Source organism: Glycine max, chromosome 1, assembly GCF_000004515.6.
Source record: "Glycine max cultivar Williams 82 chromosome 1, Glycine_max_v4.0, whole genome shotgun sequence".
NCBI lineage: Eukaryota > Viridiplantae > Streptophyta > Magnoliopsida > Fabales > Fabaceae > Glycine > Glycine max.
Genome location: NC_016088.4, coordinates 10,832,176 through 10,853,188, shown reverse-complemented (window position 1 = coordinate 10,853,188; position 21,013 = coordinate 10,832,176). Strand labels below are relative to the sequence as shown.

Sequence of the window (21,013 nt, the reverse complement as noted above, 5' to 3'; positions counted from 1 at the left end):
ATTCGGAGCATTCTGATTTTGAACATTCTGAGAACATGGCACAACCTCCACCCCGTGAGAGGACTCTAAGGGAAACAGCTGCACCTGATTTTACCTACGAAAGCTTGTGCATCCAATACCCTGATGAGGATGTCCCATATGTTCTTAAAACTGGACTGATTCATTTGCTTCCAAAGTTTCGTGGCCTTGCAGGTGAAGACCCGCACAAACATTTGAAGGAATTTCATATTGTCTGCTCCACCATGAAACCCCCAAATGTCCAAGAGGATCATATATTTCTAAAGGCTTTTCCTCATTCTTTAGAGGGAGTGGCAAAGGACTGGTTGTATTACCTTGCTCCACGGTCCATCACGAGCTGGGATGACCTTAAGAGAGTATTCTTAGAAAAAAATTTCCCTGCTTCTAGGATCACAGCTATCAGGAAGGATATCTCAGGTATTAGACAACTCAGTGGAGAGAGCTTGTATGAGTACTGGGAGAGATTTAAAAGACTATGTGCCAGTTGCCCTCACCATCAGATTTTGGAGCAACTTCTTCTCCAATATTTTTATGAAGGACTCAGTAATATGGAGAGAAGTATGATAGATGCTGCCAGTGGTGGAGCCCTTGGAGACATGACTCCTGCTGAAGCCAGAAATTTAATTGAGAAGATGGCTTCCAACTCCCAGCAGTTTAGCGCCAGAAATGATGTTATAGTCATTAGAGGAGTGCATGAGGTAGCTACAAACTCAGCTGCATCATCTGAAACTAAGAAGCTTGAAGGCAAACTGGATGCATTGGTTAACTTGGTAACCTAGTTGGCCTTGAACCAGAAATCTGTACCTGTTGCAAGGGTCTGTGGTTTGTGCTCCTCTACTGACCACCATACAGACCTTTGCCCTTCCATGCAGCAACCTGGAGCAATTGAGCAGCCTGAAGCTTATGCTGCAAACATTTACAATAGACCTCCTCAACCTCAGCAGCAAAATCAACCACAACAGAACAATTACGACCTCTCCAGCAACAGATACAACCCTGGATGGAGGAATCACCCTAATCTCATATGGTCTAGCCCTCAGCAACAACAACAACAGCCTGTTCCTTCCTTCCAAAATGTTGTTGGCCTAAGCAGACCATACATTCCTCCACCAATCCAACAACAGCAATAGCCCCAGAAACAGCCAACAGTTGAGGCTCCTCCACAACCTTCCCTCGAAGAACTTGTGAGGCAAATGACTATGCAGAACATGCAGTTTCAACAAGAGACCAGAGCCTCTATTCAGAGCTTAACTAATCAAATGGGACAATTGGCTACACAATTGAATCAACAACAGTCCCAGAATTCTGACAAGCTGCCTTCCCAAGCTGTCCAAAATCCCCAAAATGTCAGTGCCATTTCATTGAGGTCAGGAAAGCAGTGTCAAGGACCTCAACCCGTAGCACCTTCCTCATCTGCAAATGAACCTGCCAAACTTCACTCTACTACAGAAAAAGGTGATGACAAAAATTTACCTAACAATTTCTGTGCAGGTGAATCTTCCACTGGTAATTCTGATTTGCAGAAGCAGCACATCCCTCCTCTTCCATTCCCTCCAAGAGCAGTTTCCAACAAAAAAATGGAAGAGGCAGAGAAAGAGATCTTGGAAACATTCAGAAAAGTAGAGGTAAACATACCTCTGCTAGATGCAATAAAGCAAATTCCAAGATATGCCAAATTCTTGAAGGAGCTGTGCACTAATAAGAGGAAGCTTAAAGGAAGTGAACAAATTAGCATGGGCAGAAATGTCTCTGCATTGATTGGTAAATCTGTTCCCTAAATTCCTGAAAAATGTAAAGATCCAGGTACATTCAGCATACCTTGTATTATAAGGAATAGTAAGTTCGACAATGCCATGCTAGATTTAGGAGCTTCTGTTAGTGTTATGCCTCTGTCTATTTTTAATTCTCTATCTCTAGGTCCCTTGCAGTCAACGGATGTGGTAATTCATTTAGCTAATAGAAGTGTTGCCTATCCTGTTGGTTTCATAGAAGATGTCTTAGTTAGAGTTGGTGAACTGATTTTCCCTGTTGATTTTTATATTTTGAATATGGAGGATGGATTTTTTCAAGGATCGGTTCCCATCATTCTAGGCAGACCCTTTATGAAAACTGCTAGAACTAAGATAGATGTTTATGCAGGCATACTATCCATGGAGTTTGGTGATATAACTGTTCATTTTAATATTCTGGATGCTATGAAATACCCATCTGAAGATCTTTCTGTATTTCGTGCTGAAATAATTGACCATGTTGTTGATGAATACATGACTGATCTTTACTCTAATCTGCATGCCTCTCACTCTTCATGCATTGAGTCTAAAATTGTACTTGATCATATGTCTGAATTTGATGCTGAGAGTGAATCTGAAAGTGATATTGATTGCATGTCTGGTGGTGGTGTTTTACCTCTTGAGATTGATTTTATAGAGTCAAATAGGACTAACCATGTTTCAGGAAGTACACATACCTCTGACTTTCTTTATGAGGTACAGGCTGGGAAACCATCTCCTTCTACCACTATCCAGCCGACCACACCAGAATTGAAGCCTCTGCCATCGAATTTAAAATACGCTTACTTGGATGATAACAAAAGTTTTCCAGTGATTATATCTTCCTCCCTTGCTTATGAGCAAGAGGAGAAGTTGTTGTCTGTTCTCAAGAAGCATAAGAAGGCTATAGGCTGGACCCTGGCGGACATTCCTGGTATTAGCCCATCCACATGTATGCATCGAATAAATTTAGAGGATGGAGCTAAACTAGTAAGACAGCCACAAAGAAGACTCAACCCGGTGATTCTTGATGTAGTGAAGAAGGAGATAACCAAGCTTTTGCAAGCTGGAATCATTTATCCTATCTCCGACAGCCAATGTGTGAGTCCCGTCCAGGTAGTCCCGAAGAAGACCGGCCTCACAGTGATCAAAAATGAGAAGGAGGAGCTGATTCCTACTCGGGTGCAGAACAGTTGGAGAGTCTGCATTGACTATAGGAGGCTGAACCAAGTTACCAAAAAGGACCATTTTCCCCTGCCATTCATTGACCAGATGCTTGAGAATCTCACTATTGTTTCCTTGATGGTTTTTCTGGTTATATGCAAATTACTATTGCTCCTGAGGATCAGGAAAAGACCACATTCACCTGCCCCTTCGGCACTTTTGCCTATAAGAGGATGCCTTTCGGCCTGTGCAATGCCCCTGGTACCTTCCAGCGGTGCATGATTAGTATTTTCAGTGATTTCTTAGAAAATTGCATAGAGGTGTTTATGGATGATTTCACTGTATATGGATCCTCTTTTGATGGTTGTTTGGATAGTTTGGAAAAAGTTTTGAATAGATGCATTGAAACTAACCTTGTTCTAAATTTTGAAAAATGTCATTTTATGGTTGAGCAAGGTATAGTTTTAGGCCACATTATTTCCAATAAGGGTATTGAAGTAGATCCTGCAAAAATTTCTGTTATTTAACAATTGCCTTACCCCTCTTGTGTGCGAGAGGTGCAATCTTTTCTTGGTCATGCAGGATTCTACAGGCGCTTTATAAGGGATTTTAGCAAAGTATCCCTTCCACTGTCCAACTTGTTGCAAAAGGAGGTGGAGTTTGACTTTAATGACAGATGCAAAGAGGCTTTTGATTGCCTCAAAAGAGCACTGACTACCACCCCCATCATCCAGGCACCCGACTGGACAGCCCCTTTTGATGCATCAAATTATGCATTGGGGGTTGTCCTTGCTCAGAAAATTGATAAATTGCCCAGGGTGATATATTATGCTTCTAGGACTTTAGATGTTGCCCAAGCGAATTATACTACTACTGAGAAAGAGCTTCTAGCCATAGTTTTTGCTCTTGAAAAATTTCGATCTTATTTGCTTGGTACCCGCATTATTGTTTATACTGACCATGCAGCTCTAAAGTACTTGTTGAAGAAGGCTGATTCTAAGCCTAGGTTGATCCGATGGATGCTCTGGCTTCAAGAGTTTGACTTGGAGATCCGTGATAGGAACGGAGCACAAAATTTAGTTGCTGATCATTTGAGTCGGATCGAACGTGTATCGGATGCGAATTCACCCTTCAGGATGATTTCCCGGATGATCATTTGTATATACTGTATAGTATTTCTGACTCTCTTTCTACTCCCTAGTTTGCTAACATTGTCAATTATTTAGTTGCTTCTGTTTTTCCTCCCTTAGCATCTAAAGCCCAAAAAGATAAAATTAAAAGTGATGCTAAGCATTTTATTTGGGATGACCCCTACTTGTGGAAATTGTGCACTGATCAGGTCATTAGACGATGCATTCCAGATCATGAGACTGACTCAGTCCTGCAGTTCTATCATTCTTCCGCACCGGGAGGTCATCTGGGTGTTCAAAGGATAGCTCCCAAAGTGCTTGATTGTGGTTTTTATTGACCCACCATCTTTAAAGATGCGTGGAAGATCTGCAGCACTTGTGAGCAGTGTCAGAGAGCAGGAAATACACTTACATGGCGACAACAAATGCCTCAGCAACCTATGCTATTCTGTGAGGTGTTTGATGTCTGGGGTATAGATTTCATGGGCCCTTTTCTTGTCTCTTTTGGTTATGTTTACATTCTCCTTGCAGTTGACTATGTTTCAAAATGGGTGGAAGCCAAGCCCACTAGAATTAATGATGCTAAAGTTGTTGCAGATTTTGTCAGGTCTAATCTGTTTTGCAGGTTTGGAGTACCTAAAGCAATTGTTAGTGATCAAGGAACCCATTTTTGCAACAGAACAATGCATGCCCTGCTTAAAAAGTACGGGGTGGTACACAGGGTATCCACACCATACCACCCCAAGACCAATGGACAGGCAGAAATTTCTAACAGGGAGATCAAGAGAATTTTAGAGAAGATTGTGCAGCCAAGCAGGAAAGATTGGAGTACCAGGCTTGATGATGCTCTCTGGGCACATCGGACTGCCTACAAAGCACCCATAGGAATGTCTCCTTATCGGGTTGTCTTTGGAAAGGCATGTCATCTTCCAGTGGAAATTGAGCACAAAGCATATTGGGCAGTGAAGACTTGCAACTTCTCTATGGATCAAGCTGGTGAGGAAAGAAAGTTGCAACTGAGTGAGTTAGATGAAATCCACCTAGAAGCCTACGAGAATGCCAAGTTCTACAAAGAAAAGACCAAGAAGTTCCATGATAGCATGATAGTTAAGAAGGACTTCATGGTTGGGCAAAAAGTGCTATTGTATAATTCTAGGCTTGGACTCATGAGTGGTAAGTTGAGGTCTAAGTGTATTGGTCCTTTTGTTGTTACTAATGTTTTTCCTTATGGTACAGTTGAGATCAAAAGCGACTCCACAAACAAGAGCTTCAAGGTCAACAGACATCGACTTAAGCCATTCCTCATGAACCCTTCTTTATTGGACGTAGTGGTGGAAGAGACTTCCTTACTCCACCCTACTCTTCCTCCACCATGACTTAGGGAGTTCTTCTTTTCCTATCTCCTTCTTTGCTTTTATTACACTTGTCCAATTCTATTTGATGGTTTAATTGTTTTAATCTTTTAATTGTGCTACATTGAGGATAATGTGTTGTTTAAGTATGGGGGGGGGGAGTGTTCTTTGGTTTTGCTAGTTTTGTCGGTTTTGTTAATTTGTTAGTTGTGTTAATTTGTTAATGTTGTTAGTTTTGTCGGATTTCTAGTTTAATATTTTGGGTCAATTTTGTGTGCATGTACGACTTTGCATGTTTTTCTTTGAATTATAGGATATGTTCAAGAAATGGGTAATTGTTTTGAAAATAAAAGTTTTTGACATTTTGTGACTTGAAATCTTTGATTCTCCTCTACATGTCATGATAGTTTTGAAAGCTCAATTCGAAAGTGATGAGTTTACCTTTGTGAGAATTTGAGCCATACATCATCATAATCATTTGGTGTGTTTTGCCCCATTGATTGCTTGCACAATAGCCTTGGCTTGATTCTTGTTGATGCTTCCTAATTCACATGCATATTTGGAAATGATTGAGGCAATTTTGTTCTTATAAGCTTCTAGCCAAATGGACTTACCCTGACTTAATTCCTTTGATAGCCCTTTTGAGCCTTGTTTCCCTTTCCTTGTTTTGAAGCTCACTACAAGCCTTAAGTGAAAAACCATGATATCACCATATCCTTAAGGAATTTTGGAGCTTTGGAATTGTTTTGGGAATAAGTGTGGGGGGTTTTGTTTCATTGGATAACATGTTTTGTTGGCCATGCTTCATGATATATTTTGAGCCATACTTGATGTACATTGCATATTGGTTAAATGTTGGACATGCTGAATGAGATGCTGTTTCTCAAAGGCTACAGAGTAAAAAAAAAATTCAGAAAAGAAAAAGAAAAGCAGTAAAGTTGAGTGAATAAGATCTTAAATGACAAAAGAATGATGAGACTCTTGGTTCTACTCTTTATGTTTAAATTTTATCTTTACTTCTTTTTATTTTCTTATTTTTTCTTAATATGCACTTATTCCTCATTGCTACTTTATTCCTTTGGGATTCAGCCACTTATTCCATATTTTTCCATACCTTGTCCTTGGCCCCATTACAACCTTAAAAGACCTTTTGATCCTCATGTGCTTGTGTTTATGGGTTGATTGTCAATTTTAGAATCTTGCCAAGTTTATGTGGTGTTTGTTTTCATGGGTGCTTTGAGGGTAAATAGTAGCCTAGACACTTGAGAGATAGAGTGTATATCTTGTGAGGCTTTATCATTTTTCATTCTTGAGCTGATTAACTATTTTGCCATGATTGGGTTGCTTGGATGATTTTCATGAATGTCTTGACTTTTCGGATCTCCTTATGTTAGATGTTACCCATTCCTTTCATTCCTTGATGTTCATTGAGAAATATGTGAATGTTTTCGTTTGACTCTCTTTGAATATCCGTGGATTTTGTTCTTTGTTTCATTTTTCCCAGGAGTGCAAAAGGTTAAGTACGAGGGGTTTTGACGTGCCATCATTTTCTTCTATTTTCTAAACCCTTTTTGCACCATTTTAATTACTGATTGGTCTTAATTGTCAATTAATTAGGCAGTTTTATTATTTGGGCTCATTTAGCTAATTTGATGTTTTTAATCTAATTTCAGGAATTAATGAAACATTGGGCTTAATCCGGATTTTGGTTATGGACTTGAAGAGGGCAAATAAAGCAGCGCTTACCTTAGTTAATTTCTAATTAGGAAATTTTGCAATTTTATTTTATGTGGTTCAGTGTTTATTTCGTTTTGGGCTAGAGTATTGTAATAAGGCCCAATGACTTTGAGTGACTCTTTTTAAATAGCAGCCTTGGGATTCGTGCAAGGCTATTCTGTTATGCCATTCATTATTCAGAGCTTTGTTTAGGGTTTTACGTTTTTCTGCTTGGATGCTACTGTTCACGTAATGCAATTTTCCATTTCCTGCTTCTAATTACAATTTCGTTTTTGTTTCTTCTTCTACTTTCATTTACGTTTCCGTTTTCATTTTCGTTTCTGTTTATTTACGTTTCTGCTTCATGTTTCATTTACGTTTTCTGTTTGAATCTATGGAAGGCTAAATATTCTGGTGTTGTTTCCTTTTGAGGACGAAGTCCAACTCTCTTTGAGGTTTCGTTTATAATGTGGTTCTCTGGCAGTTTTCCCTTCACCAGTTAACCCAAATTCGTGAACATTAATCTGTGCACGCTTTGTGTTCGAGTAATTGCCTCTGAGCCTAACTTGCGTTCATGCTTAATGGACGAAGGGCTAACTGGTGTATGTGGTGCCTAATCACGTATTGACAACCCTAAGTTGATTTTCGCTTAGTAAATTGAAATAGGGTTGGATTAAGTGGTTAACTGTTAGGGACGAATTCTCCATAACCCAGGATAAGAGAATGACTTCTGAATCAGAGGAAACAACCCATTTTTAATATTATTAGTTTCGTATTCCAGTTTACTTGTTCTGCTCCTTAAATCACAAAACAAACAACCCCCCCCCCAATCGTTACTGTTACTGCAAGTATATTATGAACATTTGGTTTATCATTGCTCGTTAGAAAACGACCTAGGATCACTTCCTATTTACTGCATTTTCATGTTTATTTGATTCGGGTACGGCCTCGATTAGACTCCCTTATTCAACAACAAAAATCTCAAAGTAAAAATACGTGAGCGTTGGAAACTAACTTATAGGTATCAAAACAAATGTAACAAATTGCATTGACCCATTAAAATAAAATCTTAGAAAGATAGAAAATCTAATTTTACGTAACGGATTCTAAAATAAATATTTTATTTTATAAAATAGAGTTAATATAAGTAATATATATTTATAAATTTTAAATTATAAAATAAATATTTACTAACATGTTAAACATAATGGTTTAAGTTAAAATGCTTTAATGCACATGCGTACATAGTTTTTTATGATCGTAGGTACTAAAAGCTTTGTTTCATTGTCTTATAAGAGTTAAGTGTATTAAAGAATCTTATTGAAGAGTTGGCTCTTACAATGCTCACTTACTTTGTGATAAGACATGGTTTTTTTCCCAAGATGCACATTCTTTTTCTTGCTTTTTCCTAAATTACACTAGATTGGAAAACAATTCCAATCTACACCACATTCTTTACTCAATGGGAAGTCAATTTTGGCCACCCCGACTTCCGAACTGGCTTCTTATTTTTTTATTTTTTTTTTGTTTTAATTTATATGTTTAATTCTTTTTCATTTAAATTATTAAAATAATACAAATAAAAATTAAAATGTTTAATAATAAAAAAATTTAAAATAATCTAATAATATATTTGCTTTATTAAAAAATTAAAATTTTTTAAAATAATTATTTTTTCCAATTTTTTATTAAAATAAATTTTATTATTTTTTTAAGCGATATATATAGATAAAGAAAAAAATTGAGAAAATTATAGTAGAATTTTTTAGTTACATGTATATATATTTTTTAGCTAAATTTATGTGTTGTTGAAATTTTTATTTTGTTATATACGTTAATTAAAAAATGAGAAAATTAGTTAGTAGTATTGAAACAAATTAAAAAACACATTGAATAAATAACTGATACACATAAAATTAAACATCGGTGACTGAGATGATAAACAAAAATAACGAAACGTACTAAAAATACAATTACAACACAAATATGAAAAAACTAATGATAGTCTAAAAGTTGTTGTGTAGGAGACATGTCTTCTTCCATTTGGATTATTGGTTTACTAAAAATAGCTAAAATTTTTGTTGGGCAAAATTTTTTCTAGTAGTTGGATGGTACTAACACCTTTAGCACGTCTTCATCATTTTTCAATTCTGTTATTTCATATTCGATTAAATTTTCTGAATACTTAGCATGACCTGGTTGTCGAAAGAACAATCATGTGACCAATAGTGATTCCTGAATTCCATAAGGGGGAACCCCCATAGATGCAACTTGCTTGATTAAATCCTTGAGTTTGTCCATGCTACATCCTAAAGGAATGTCAAATCTTATTGGATTTGTTCCAGTGAAAGAGTAACCCAAAAACCCACCTTGGCGTGGTATGCTCCACTTGCCGTTGTAATACATAATTGCATCATGAGTAGGAGTGATAGTGGATTGAAGCAAGTTGAGTATATCATCTGGTGTTCTATTGATGGTACATAATAATTCTATAGGGCCAACACATGAGTATTGCTCATTTCACATTAACATTGTGTAAACATCATCATCATTTTTCAATTGTAGAGATTGAAAAAAAAATTGCTGACCTGCATCTATGAATGGTTATCGGTAGTAGATTTCATCCACTAATTGATCATTGGTTAGCTGAAGGGTGTTGTGCATTCTACTCATGAGTGTATCAAAAGAACAAGCATTAGGAACTCACATTGGTGTTGGAGTGGGACTTTCAAAATAAATACTTGTTTGGTTGTGAGTGATTGATCCATTTGAAAATATAAAGGTTAATCTCGAGTTAGCAATGGTTTGGCTGCTTGTTTCTCCCAAAAATGACATAGTAATAAAATTGAATTTGGTTTGTGAATGTATGTTGTGTGAAATTGTGTGTTTGTATTAAGGGTGTTTTGTGTTATTTATAGTTGTATGAGCATTTTGCACTGTTGATGTGTATTGGAATCTCATAAGGTTAGAATTGTGTTCCTGCTAAAGGCTTCTCTGGAATCCAATGTTTCTTTTTCCTTGGTAACTGATGCAGTAGACGTCCATCATAATTTTCAGAGTGAAAAAAAGAGATTCTGAGTTATCCATTTCATGTCAGTTTTGCTGGTGAGACATTTAATTTTTTAGAAAGTGTACAAATTGCAGAGCGTTGTCAATTTCGACTGTGATTTTTCCCTTATAATTAATGCAGCATACGTCCATAATAATTTTCAGAGTGAAAAAAGATATTATGAGTTGTCCATTTCATGTCAGTTTTGTTGGTGAGACATTTAATTTTTAGAGATGTGTGCAAATTGTAGAGTGTTGTCAATTTGGATTGTAATTTTTCCCTTGTAATTAATGCAGCAGACGTCTATGATAATTTTAGAGTGAAAAAAGAGATTATGAGTTGTCCATTTTATATCAGTTTTGCTGGTGAGACATTTAATTTTTAGAGACGTGTGCAAATTGCAGAGTGTTGTCAATATGGACTGTGATTTTTCCCTTGTAATTAATGCAGTAGACGTCCATGATAATTTTCAGAGTGAAAAAAAAGATTATGAATTGTCCATTTCATGTCAGTTTTACTGGTGAGACATTTAATTTTTAGATACGTGTGCAAATTACAGAGTGTTGTCAATTTGGATTGTGATTTTTTCCTTGTAATTAATATAGCAGACATCCATGATAATTTGCAGAGTCAAAAAAGAGATTATGAGTTATCCATTATATGTGAATTTTTCTGGTGAGACATTTAATTTTTTGAAACAGTGTAGTGTAAATTGCAAAGTGTTGTGAATTTCGACAGTTATGTTACCATGTTACCTACTACAGTAGAAGTGGGTAAACTGAAAATTGCTAACTTAAATTTAAACAAAAAATTTATTTCATTACGTAAAGTGATCACTGAACACGGACATAAGACACTACATGAAAACCTCAAAGCAGAAATAACTAAGACATGAATCATCTGTAGATTACCAATCTCGTTTGAATATTGTTTCGCGGGATGGACATGTTACATCCTTCGGGCCTGAAAAAGGAGTCAGTATTACTACCATAGTTTTTGACCCAACAAGTCTCGTATTCATCTGATAAGTCTTCAAGATTGGAGGTTGAGCCATGTTAATTTCTTGGTGGGATATTATTGTCATAGATTATGGCAAATAACTCCACAAATGGTAGTGATGGATTGTTGTAAAAAATGTTGAACATTTGTAGAACATCAGCATCATCTCGCAGAATAAAAGATTTGTACATATAACGTTGCCCTGACTCAAATATAGGGCACCGAAAGTGGAGATTTTGGATATGTTGTTGTGGTTCAATGCTTAGTTTTTGGTGAATAAGTTCAAGCAATTGTGTAAAGGTTATGACCTTGTTGACCATGAAATTTTTTGTGTTGTTACTAACGATGGTGGTGCCCTTATTAGTGTTGCAGATTTGGTCGTTGTAGTCAACACAAACATATGCAGTTGGGTGACACATTGTGGTAGGGATTGAGATAAAAATTTGAAAGTGCTACGAATGTCTTTAGCTGTAGTGGTATTTATAGAATTTTCTTATAGTTGGATGAGTCACTAGTTAACTGTGCATTTAAATGAACGGGTAAATGAACACTTAAGCATATTTGCAAGGATCCACAATGTGCAAATTGCAGAGTGTTGCTGGTGAGGCATTTAATTTTTTAGAGACGTCTGCAAATTGCAGAGTGTTGTCAATTTGGACTGTGATTTGTCCTTGGCAAATGATGCAACATACATTTATTGTAATTTTCAGAGTGAAAAAAGAAATTTTGAGTTGTCCATCTCTTGTTAGTTTTGCTGGTGAGACATTTAATTTTTTAGAGACGTGTGCAAATTGCAGAGTGTGTCACGAATATATTTTTTTTTATTCTTTGACGTTCAAACTATGGAAAAAGTGTGTCACGAATATCATTAATGTGTTAGACATAATTTTAAAAATATGCAGAGCATGGGCACCTAAGCATAGTTGCAAGGATCCAAAGCATAGTTTTTTCGATTTTGTGCTCCTATTTTGAGGTGGTTGATCATGAAACTGGTGCATGATATATTTTTTTGGATTGTTTGACGTTCAAACTATGGAAAAAGTGTGTCACAAATATCATTAATGTGTTGGACATAATTTAAAAAAAAAATGCAGAACATGGGTACTTAAGCATAGTTACAAGGGTCCAAATCATAGTTTTTTTTTTATTTTGTGCTTCTATTTTGAGGTGGTTGTTCATGGAACTAGTGCACGATATATTTATTTTTGGATTTTTTGATGTTCAAACTATGGAAAAAATGTTTCATGAATATCATTAATGTGTTGGACATAATTTTAAAAAAAATGTAGAACATGGGCACTTAAGCATAGTTGCAAGGGTCCAAATCATAGTTTTTTCGATTTTGTATTTCTATTTTGAGGTGGTTGTCCATGGAAATAGTGTACGATATATTTCTTTTTGGATTTTTTGACATTCAAACTATGGAAAAAGTGTGTCACGAATATTATTAATATGTTGGACATAATTTTAAAAAAAAATGCAGAACATGGGTACTTAAGCATAGTTACAAGGGTCCAAATCATAGTTTTTTTTTATTTTGTGCTTCTATTTTGAGGTGATTGTCCATGAAACTGGTGCACAATATATTTTTTTTAGATTCTTTAAAATTAAAAAATTTCATAAGATGACCACTTAAACATTGTTTTAAGGGTGACAAACATACTTTTTTATTTTTTACTCTTAATTTGAGGTCTTGTTTGATGAAATCGTTACAGGGGTACTTAAACATATTTGATCCCATTATCACAACATTTTATACTTCAATGACCAAGATGATGACCAATCCCACAGGGCAGTGGACGTCGATTATGTCGCGGATTTCTTCTTTCCTGTATGATTGGTTCTCCCACATCATGATGATGTTGTTGTTCTATGTCAGTATATTCAATGTGGGTTGTTGCAGCTGAGGAACTTTGTCCTTGTTCTCCAAACGAATGTGGTGCATCGAACTATTGTAAAGAAGCTAAATATGATGCCGTAGAATTTGGTGTATTCAAATCGACGCCAAATAAATTGGTCACCCATTCATGGCTGGTTGCACTGACTGACTCGCTAGTCTAGCCAAAAGTTTGATGAACAGGTGAAGGAGTACAATACATTGACTAAGGATGTGAAATTTCAAAATGTGTTTGTTCAACACTTGTCCCTGCAACATTATGGGTAATTGTTATGCGTGGATCATTTAGTTGTTGTGCAACAAACAAGAACAACATAGTGTTTTTCCTATACTATTCCATGTACGTTGGTGTGTGTCACTATTCCTTTAACCCATTGCCTAGTTAAAACATCATTGCGTTTGTTTTTCCAGATATTAATCCACTCAGCATGATATTCCATCCAGTCACCGTAATGATTGTCTCGCATGTTAATTTGGTGAAGTCGATCAAGATTCATGGGATCAACAGGGATATCTTGTTGTAGTCCAAATTGTAGCTTGACTCGATTTGTTTGATGTCATTCCACAATCGGAAAACAAAAATTGCAGTACATGCAAACTAAATCTCCATGTCTCTATATGCATGTCTCGATAGCTGTTCTTCAAATCCTCTATATGGGACCCAAGAAAACTGAAATATATGCTAACAATGCAACATTTGTAAATGTTAATATGTACACATTGATGGTGCAGTTCATGGTAGTATTATACCTCATGGCCCTCCATATGATCTATACGAGATCTATATCTGACCAAGTCACCATGAGGTGTGACCCTATATTTTAATCTATCACCACTCCATCTGAAATGTAAAACATACAAAACCAGTATTCATTGTAATGTTATAATTCGCGTCATTAAAATTAAAAATTTAGATTTTGCTATATGTAAATAACCTTTTAGCCAGTGGATAAGTTGTTTCGGGTCGTGGGACTCTTGGTGCAATAAAAGGCATGCGGTACCAAGCCCATGACTGCAATAGTATGGCACCACCACCCATAACTTTACCAACCTCCGATGATGCTAGACATAGTTCTCAATACAGGTTTGCTAAACAAGCCGAACCCCAACTATATTTTTTTATGTTGCTTAAATCACGTAATAGATTTAAATACATTAGATGAGCTCTATATCCAGATTTATCAGGAATTAAAGCACCGCCAATCATGTACATTATGTAAGCTCTACACCTGCATTGTAGTTGGTGTATTGTTGGTTCTTCAGGCAATGGTGCGCACAAGATGCTTAGCAACCATGCCAACTTCAGTGCAGCTCCTTTACGTGCATTTTCGGGAGGGACTTCTCCTAGTAACTCATCGCATAACTCATTATAATGTAAGAAGTTAGGTCCAGCCACAACACGACCATCGACTCTAATGCCTAGATGCAGTGCAACATCTTCGAGTGTGATGGTGCACTCACCCCATGGCAGGTGAAAGGTGTGTGTTTCAGGCCTCCATCGTTCAACCAATGCAGTGATCAATGCAAGATCAATTCTACACTGTTTGATTAGGACAATATGTTGGAACCCAGTAGATGATAATAATGGTATAATTTATGGTTCTGGTTCAGGTATTGTATGGTAATAGGAAGTGATTAAGTCGTTAATCGTAGTACATCAACAATGAACGTGTTGATGACACAATAGAGGTTTATAAGCCATGACAACGATGTCAAATGGTAAACCGAGTATAAATTATATAAAATTTAAAGTTGGGTGATGCAAATGTGGTATTGACATGCACCTCCCATCTATTTATCATATAAACTTTGTTGAGATTCCAAAGCACAAATACACTTTATCTCATTGTAAGGCCTCAAGATTCCAAAACACATTTATAATTTGTCTCATTGTAAGGTCTCAAGATTCGAAAGCACATTAACACGACTGTGCTAGTGTCACGCATCGAGATTCTAATTCACGTGAACCATGGACCCGTGATTGATTGTATATATAAGCATACCATATCGCCCAAGACATTACACAGTTGCGTCAAATCAAATTGTGAGAGTAAACAGAGAAAGCAAGCAATGAGGTCAAAGCCAATTTGTGCATACGTTTATATCAATGGTGACAATACAAAATCATTACTATTGAATCAATGGAGCACAAGATGCATAATTTCCTGAAATTAGAATGTGTGGTGTTGCACACTGTTCACTCACATGCGTATATTTACCGCATTAACGTGGTTCTCAACAATCCGCATAGGCTCGACATTACACTTTATCTCATTGTAAGGCCTTGAGATTTCAAAGCAAATTTATCATTTGTCTGATTGTAAGGCTTCAAGATTCCAAAGCACGTTAACACAACTGTGCTAGTGTCACACATCAGGATTCTAATTCACGTGAACCATGTACCCATGATTGATTGTATATATAAATGCACCATATCACCAAAGACTTTGCATAGTTGCATCAAATCAAATTGTGAGAGCAAACAGAGACAGTAAGCAAAATGAGGTCAGAGCCAATTTGTGCGTACGTTTATATCAATGGTGAAATCATTTAGAGTTCAAGTGCAAATGCAGTCTTCAGAGGTGACAAGACAAAATCGTTACTCATGAATCCAACAATGATGCTGCCAAACATAATCACCGCAATACAGTCATCAATTACAAATAATGATGTTACGCCTATAATTATTGCACTTTGGTATCGTTGTCCTGTATATGAATTCAATGGTCAAGTTCAATATAAGGCAATTCAAATTATTGACGAAGAAGGTGTTTGGTGCATGTTTCATACATTTGTGAATATGGAAAGTGTAATATGTATGGAACTTAAAGTTGATGCTCATAATTCATTATCACCTACTCAAGTTAATGACCTAAGTTGGGCCGACATGAAGCAGAAGCTGGACAATTCCCTAAAATTAGAATGAATAATTTAACATATTTTGTTGTTGTATTGCTTTTAAGTTTTTCTCAGTCTTTATTATGTAGTTGTAGTTGTTGCATGCTTTGAAGTTGTTATTTTCAATTTCCTTCATTAATAATAGCCTACACATGCATGATTTCAAAGATGTGGAGCAATGTCGTACCTAACCCTCACATGCACCGACAACCCCATTAATGTGTGGAGTTCCACATTTTTCACTCACATGCGTATGTTTACCCCCATTAACGTGGTTCTCAACAATTCGCGTGACCTCGACACGCGATGCAAAACACCGCGGTCAACACTCATGATGCAACGGACAGTCTGTCATGTACATTAATGTGTGGTATTGCACATTGTTCACTCACATGCGTACACTCTTTCGCGGTTGCACAGTATTCACTCACATGCACTGAATATCCTACCTGTGTCTCTCACCTAACTCTCCTACCTAACTTTGCCACCTATCCCTCCCACCTAACTTTGTCACTCATCCCTCCCACCTAACCCTCGTAACTAAATTTACCACCTAACCCTCTTACCTAACCTTCCAATCTAAGTCACCTACCTAACTTTGTCACCTATCCCTCCCACCTAACTCTCCTACCTAACTTTGTCACCTATCCCTCCCACCTAACCCTCCTGCCTAACCCTCGTAACTAACTTTTCCACCTAACCTTCCAATCTAACTCTCCTACCTAACTTTGTCTCCTAACTCTCGCACTAAACTTTCTCATCCTATATATAATCTCACCATTTGCCAACATATCACACACAATAACATTCTCACAAAACAAAACTCGATTTGTAACTCTCACAGTATTTCCACTCATATCCCACAAGCACCACCATGGCTCCACCTAAATAAATTGCGATTGTGATTTATCACAATGGTCACAGCAGATGACCCAGTTCAGGGATCGGTGTACACATGTGCAAACCCAATATTTATTTAAGTTAGTCATTCTATTATGTTAACACAATTGATTCAGAAAATTAACAACCGTCTCCCTACTCGAGCAACTGAAAAAGTTGCTCAATTGTTATTTCGTGTCCCTATTTCATTTCATCAAGGATAGACACATTATATTTCAGCATAACTACTCGACAATGATGATCTCAAAGGTGCGATGGAAACAATTCTCCAGAATCCACAATTGAATTCTGCCAAATTCTATGTTGTTACTGACCTTATTCCTCAACCACAACCATCGTCTCCACAACCCTCATGTCCATAACTACAACTACCGCCTCCACAACAATTACCATACAATAACCTGGACCTCAATGATATAGTCTCTTCATACAACAACCTTGAAACACAAGACGCATTTGACATTTATACTTCATACACACAACTATTATCCGAAAATGATTCTTTTTTTTTATGCCCAACAAATCTCCTTTGACCAACAAAATCATCATTCATCCCCTTTTACGCCACCCTCACAACAACCACAAGCACAAACATCAAACTAAAATGAACATCCCATCGCTAACGAAGATCCCATTATACGATTTCATGAGAAAAACATGGATGATTTTACTGAGGATGAGGATCAACAATTCTTTGATCACATCAATCACCAAAGTGATGACCAAAGCAATGATGAGAGTGTTGGCAGACCAACGACACCTCCGTCACCTCCATTGCAATATCACCAACCTAGGTGTCTAGTAGACTTGAACCTTGAACACCTGTCACACTACATTGATCGACACAATTTCGTTCAGCAACCACATAATGTACAACCACCAACCGTTGCACTCGAGGTTGGCATGGCCTTCGATGAAAAAGCTCAGTGCATTCAAGAAGTCAAAGAATACAACATTAGAAATCATTTTGATTGCAAAACAATTTATTCTGACCAGAGAAGACTAAACTTTGTGTGTAAATCACATGAAAATGGTTGTACATGGATCTTAGGCGCATGCAATTCAAAGAGGCATAAGAAATGGATTATCAAGAGTATCAAAGGTCACCACACTTGTCTCGCACCAATGCTCAGACAAGATCATCGGCAACTCGACAAACACGTCATAACACAGATCATCCGACCAATTTTCAAAACAAACCCAACCGTTTCCATCAAGATGTTGATTGTAGAGATCAAAATGATCATGAATTATACCCCATCCTACAAAAAGACATGGTTAGTAAAGCAAAGAGTGTTGGAGATGATTCATGGAAATTGGGAAGAATCATATGTCAAGTTGCCAAAACTTTTGGGAGCTTTGCAATCTTGTGTTCCCGGGACTATGGTCGCTACTCAAACAAAATCCGTGTTTGAGGGAGGAGATATTGTACCGGGCAAAAGAATGCTTAAACATGTCTTTTGGTCATTTGGTTCATGCATTAGTGGGTTTGCATATTGTAAACCCATAGTACAAGTAGATGGTACATGGTTTTACAGGAGGTATATTGGCACATTATTGATAGCTACAGCACAAGATGGAGCTAACCATATCTTCCCAATTGCCTACGCCATTGTAGAAGGGGAGACAACTTCAGCTTAGGGTTTTTTCTAAAGAATTTGAGAAGACATGTTACTTCGCAAATTAACATTTCTCTCATTTCATATAGACACCCCTCGATTATAAATGCCTATAACAACCCAAGTAACTTATGGGTTCAAGACACATCCCATTTCTTTTGCCTGTGCCATATTGCATAAAATTTTCTTCGCGGTAACTCAAACTGCAAACATTTAAAGAAGCCACTCATGTTGACTGGTGAGAATCTATTTTATTTCTTCGTTAAACTTTACTTTCAATCAAATTTCATAACGTAATAGATTGATGGAATATTTACAGGTTACGCATACACGAAGAAGATGGACTAGCGACATCTTGAGGATATCCATGCAAATAAGTCAAGTGCAGCCTTGATCAGTTACCCAAACAAAATTGGGTACAATGCTTCGATGAGGGGAAACATTGGGGGATATATGACTACAAATTTGTCGATGTCATTGGTTGAGGAGACATACTTCAAGACCGCATAAATCTTTGCTATTAGAGGCCGACAAACTTAGGCAATGATCAACTCCGGATCACAGTATTCTGAAGTCGTCTCTGAGGCAATGAATAGCGATCAACAAGAATCAAATACACACATTGTAAACGAATTCGACAAATACAACCACACATTTATTGTAATAGAGACTCAATCCCCACTTCAAGCACCCAGACCACCTGGAATGTTTGGAGTAATGTTACAATCTCAAAAGTGTGATTGTGGTGAATATCAAGCTAAACACTAACCCTGCTCTCACGTCATGGCTGCTTGTAAATCTGTCATTGTTGATCCCATGAACTATGTGTCGCTGCTATTCACTTTACAACACATTTTGCACGTCTATGATAACTCCTTTTGCCACACGAATTAATGAGGCAAGAATATGAAAGAGATCAGTAGGGTCCTGATCCAAAGAGAAAAAGAACCGCAAATGGTCATCCGGTTTCAACTCGCATTCTTACTGAAATGGACAAAGATGAAAATGAACGAAAAAATAGAAAAAAAATGTGAAATTTGCCGGCAACATGGCCATAATAGAACAGAAACAATTGTCTCAACATACCTTCATCTTAAGTTTTTCCTTTCCCAAATGTAATTGTTTAAGTATTTTATTTATAATGTAGTATAATGTTCTTCTATAAATAAATTGTTAAACAAAAAGTATTATCATTCTTAAAAAAATCTGACATAAAGAAAAAAATTATATTTTGTAACATAATAATATTAGAAGTTTTAATTTTTTTACTAAAGTAAATATATTATTAGACAAAATTCATATTTAAAAAAAATGTTCACCTACAAAATGTCTTATATAAATTAAATAATACAAAATAAGTAATTATATTTAATAATATTATTTTTTTATTAAAATATTATTTTAATAAAAAAATTAAAAATATATTTATATAATATAATAAAGAATGTGGTATAGATTGAGAATTATTTTCGAAACTTGTGTAATTTAGGGGAAAAAACAAGAAAGAGAATGTGCTGGAAAAAAAAACCGCGTATATACCCTTTGTGGCAGGATTCTAGTACCAGAAAAGCAAGATAAAAAAAGTTACTTTATCTTATCAAAGTAACAAGTTGGTGAAAGATACTAAATGATGCATTAAATGCCCCAAGATACACTTTACTCCTTTGAAGAAAATGAAAATGTCTCTCAACAACTATCTTCAAGAGAAGGCTATAAATATCAGACTGCTTGGAAAACTAAGAACGTTTGAGCGAATTTTTTTCTAAGCTTACTAAAAGCTCTCTTCCATTTCTAAGTTTAAGAATTTCTAAGTAGAAACAAACTTATGCTAAACCTTGTACATCTATTTGTAAGAAGCAGCAGTTCAGTCTGCATTATAGTACCTTAATTATTCTTTGGGAAAAGGTTGAGGCCTGGGGAGGTTTTGTGTAAAGAATGGCATAGGCCTGGGGAAACAAAGTTGGTCTGTAGGATACAGGCTTTTTTCAAAAAAGTATGGACCTAGCATAGATATGCCCACATTAGAGTAAATTAAATAAAAAATACTAAAAAAGTAGTCTGTGCGGTCCGGTTGTAGAGCACGATCATTGAAAACTTGAAATAGTTGGTGTGAGTCCATATTTGATGGCTTCCAATTCCAATAAACATTATTGTTATGAAAAAACTCTTCTACACCCATTTTAGTATCCAGAACCTTTTATAATTTGTGATTTATGAACAATTAAACTATGAGCAATTAAAATTTATTTTTCACATTGCCCTTTCAAAAAAAAATCTGGAAGACAATATGAAGGTTTGCAACGTCAACACCGCATGAAGGATGCAGAGTGAGCGCGTCGATGCAAGAGCTTTGTGATTTGTGATTGTGATGGTGTTGTTGCATGGAGAAGGAGAGCACCAGAGATGAAAGAAAGAAGAGAAAAAGGAAGAAGGGGTGGTGGTTTCTCTCACGGGGCCACCATAGGTCGGGAGAGAAGGGGGAGAACGGAAAGAAAAAAAAAA

General features: G+C 36.5%; 1 protein-coding gene and 1 non-coding gene across 2 annotated transcripts; one reads left to right on the top strand and one right to left on the bottom strand.

Moving 5' to 3' along the window:
- Nucleotides 1–412: 412 nt before the first annotated feature.
- Nucleotides 413–520, bottom strand: LOC112998050 (small nucleolar RNA R71). The gene has a single exon (XR_003263071.1). It is a non-coding gene; the product is annotated as a small nucleolar RNA R71 (small nucleolar RNA).
- Nucleotides 521–17,549: 17,029 nt separating this feature from the next.
- Nucleotides 17,550–18,533, top strand: LOC102667573 (uncharacterized). Its single transcript, XM_006573938.3, has one exon. The coding sequence runs from the start codon at nt 17,550–17,552 to the stop codon at nt 18,531–18,533; it is 984 nt and encodes a 327-aa protein (XP_006574001.1).
- Nucleotides 18,534–21,013: the final 2,480 nt, after the last annotated feature.

Excerpts from the sequence above, each read along its gene's own strand:
- LOC102667573 (XM_006573938.3), top strand. The coding sequence starts at position 17,550 with ATGGATGATTTTACTGAGGATGAGGATCAACAATTCTTTGATCACATC.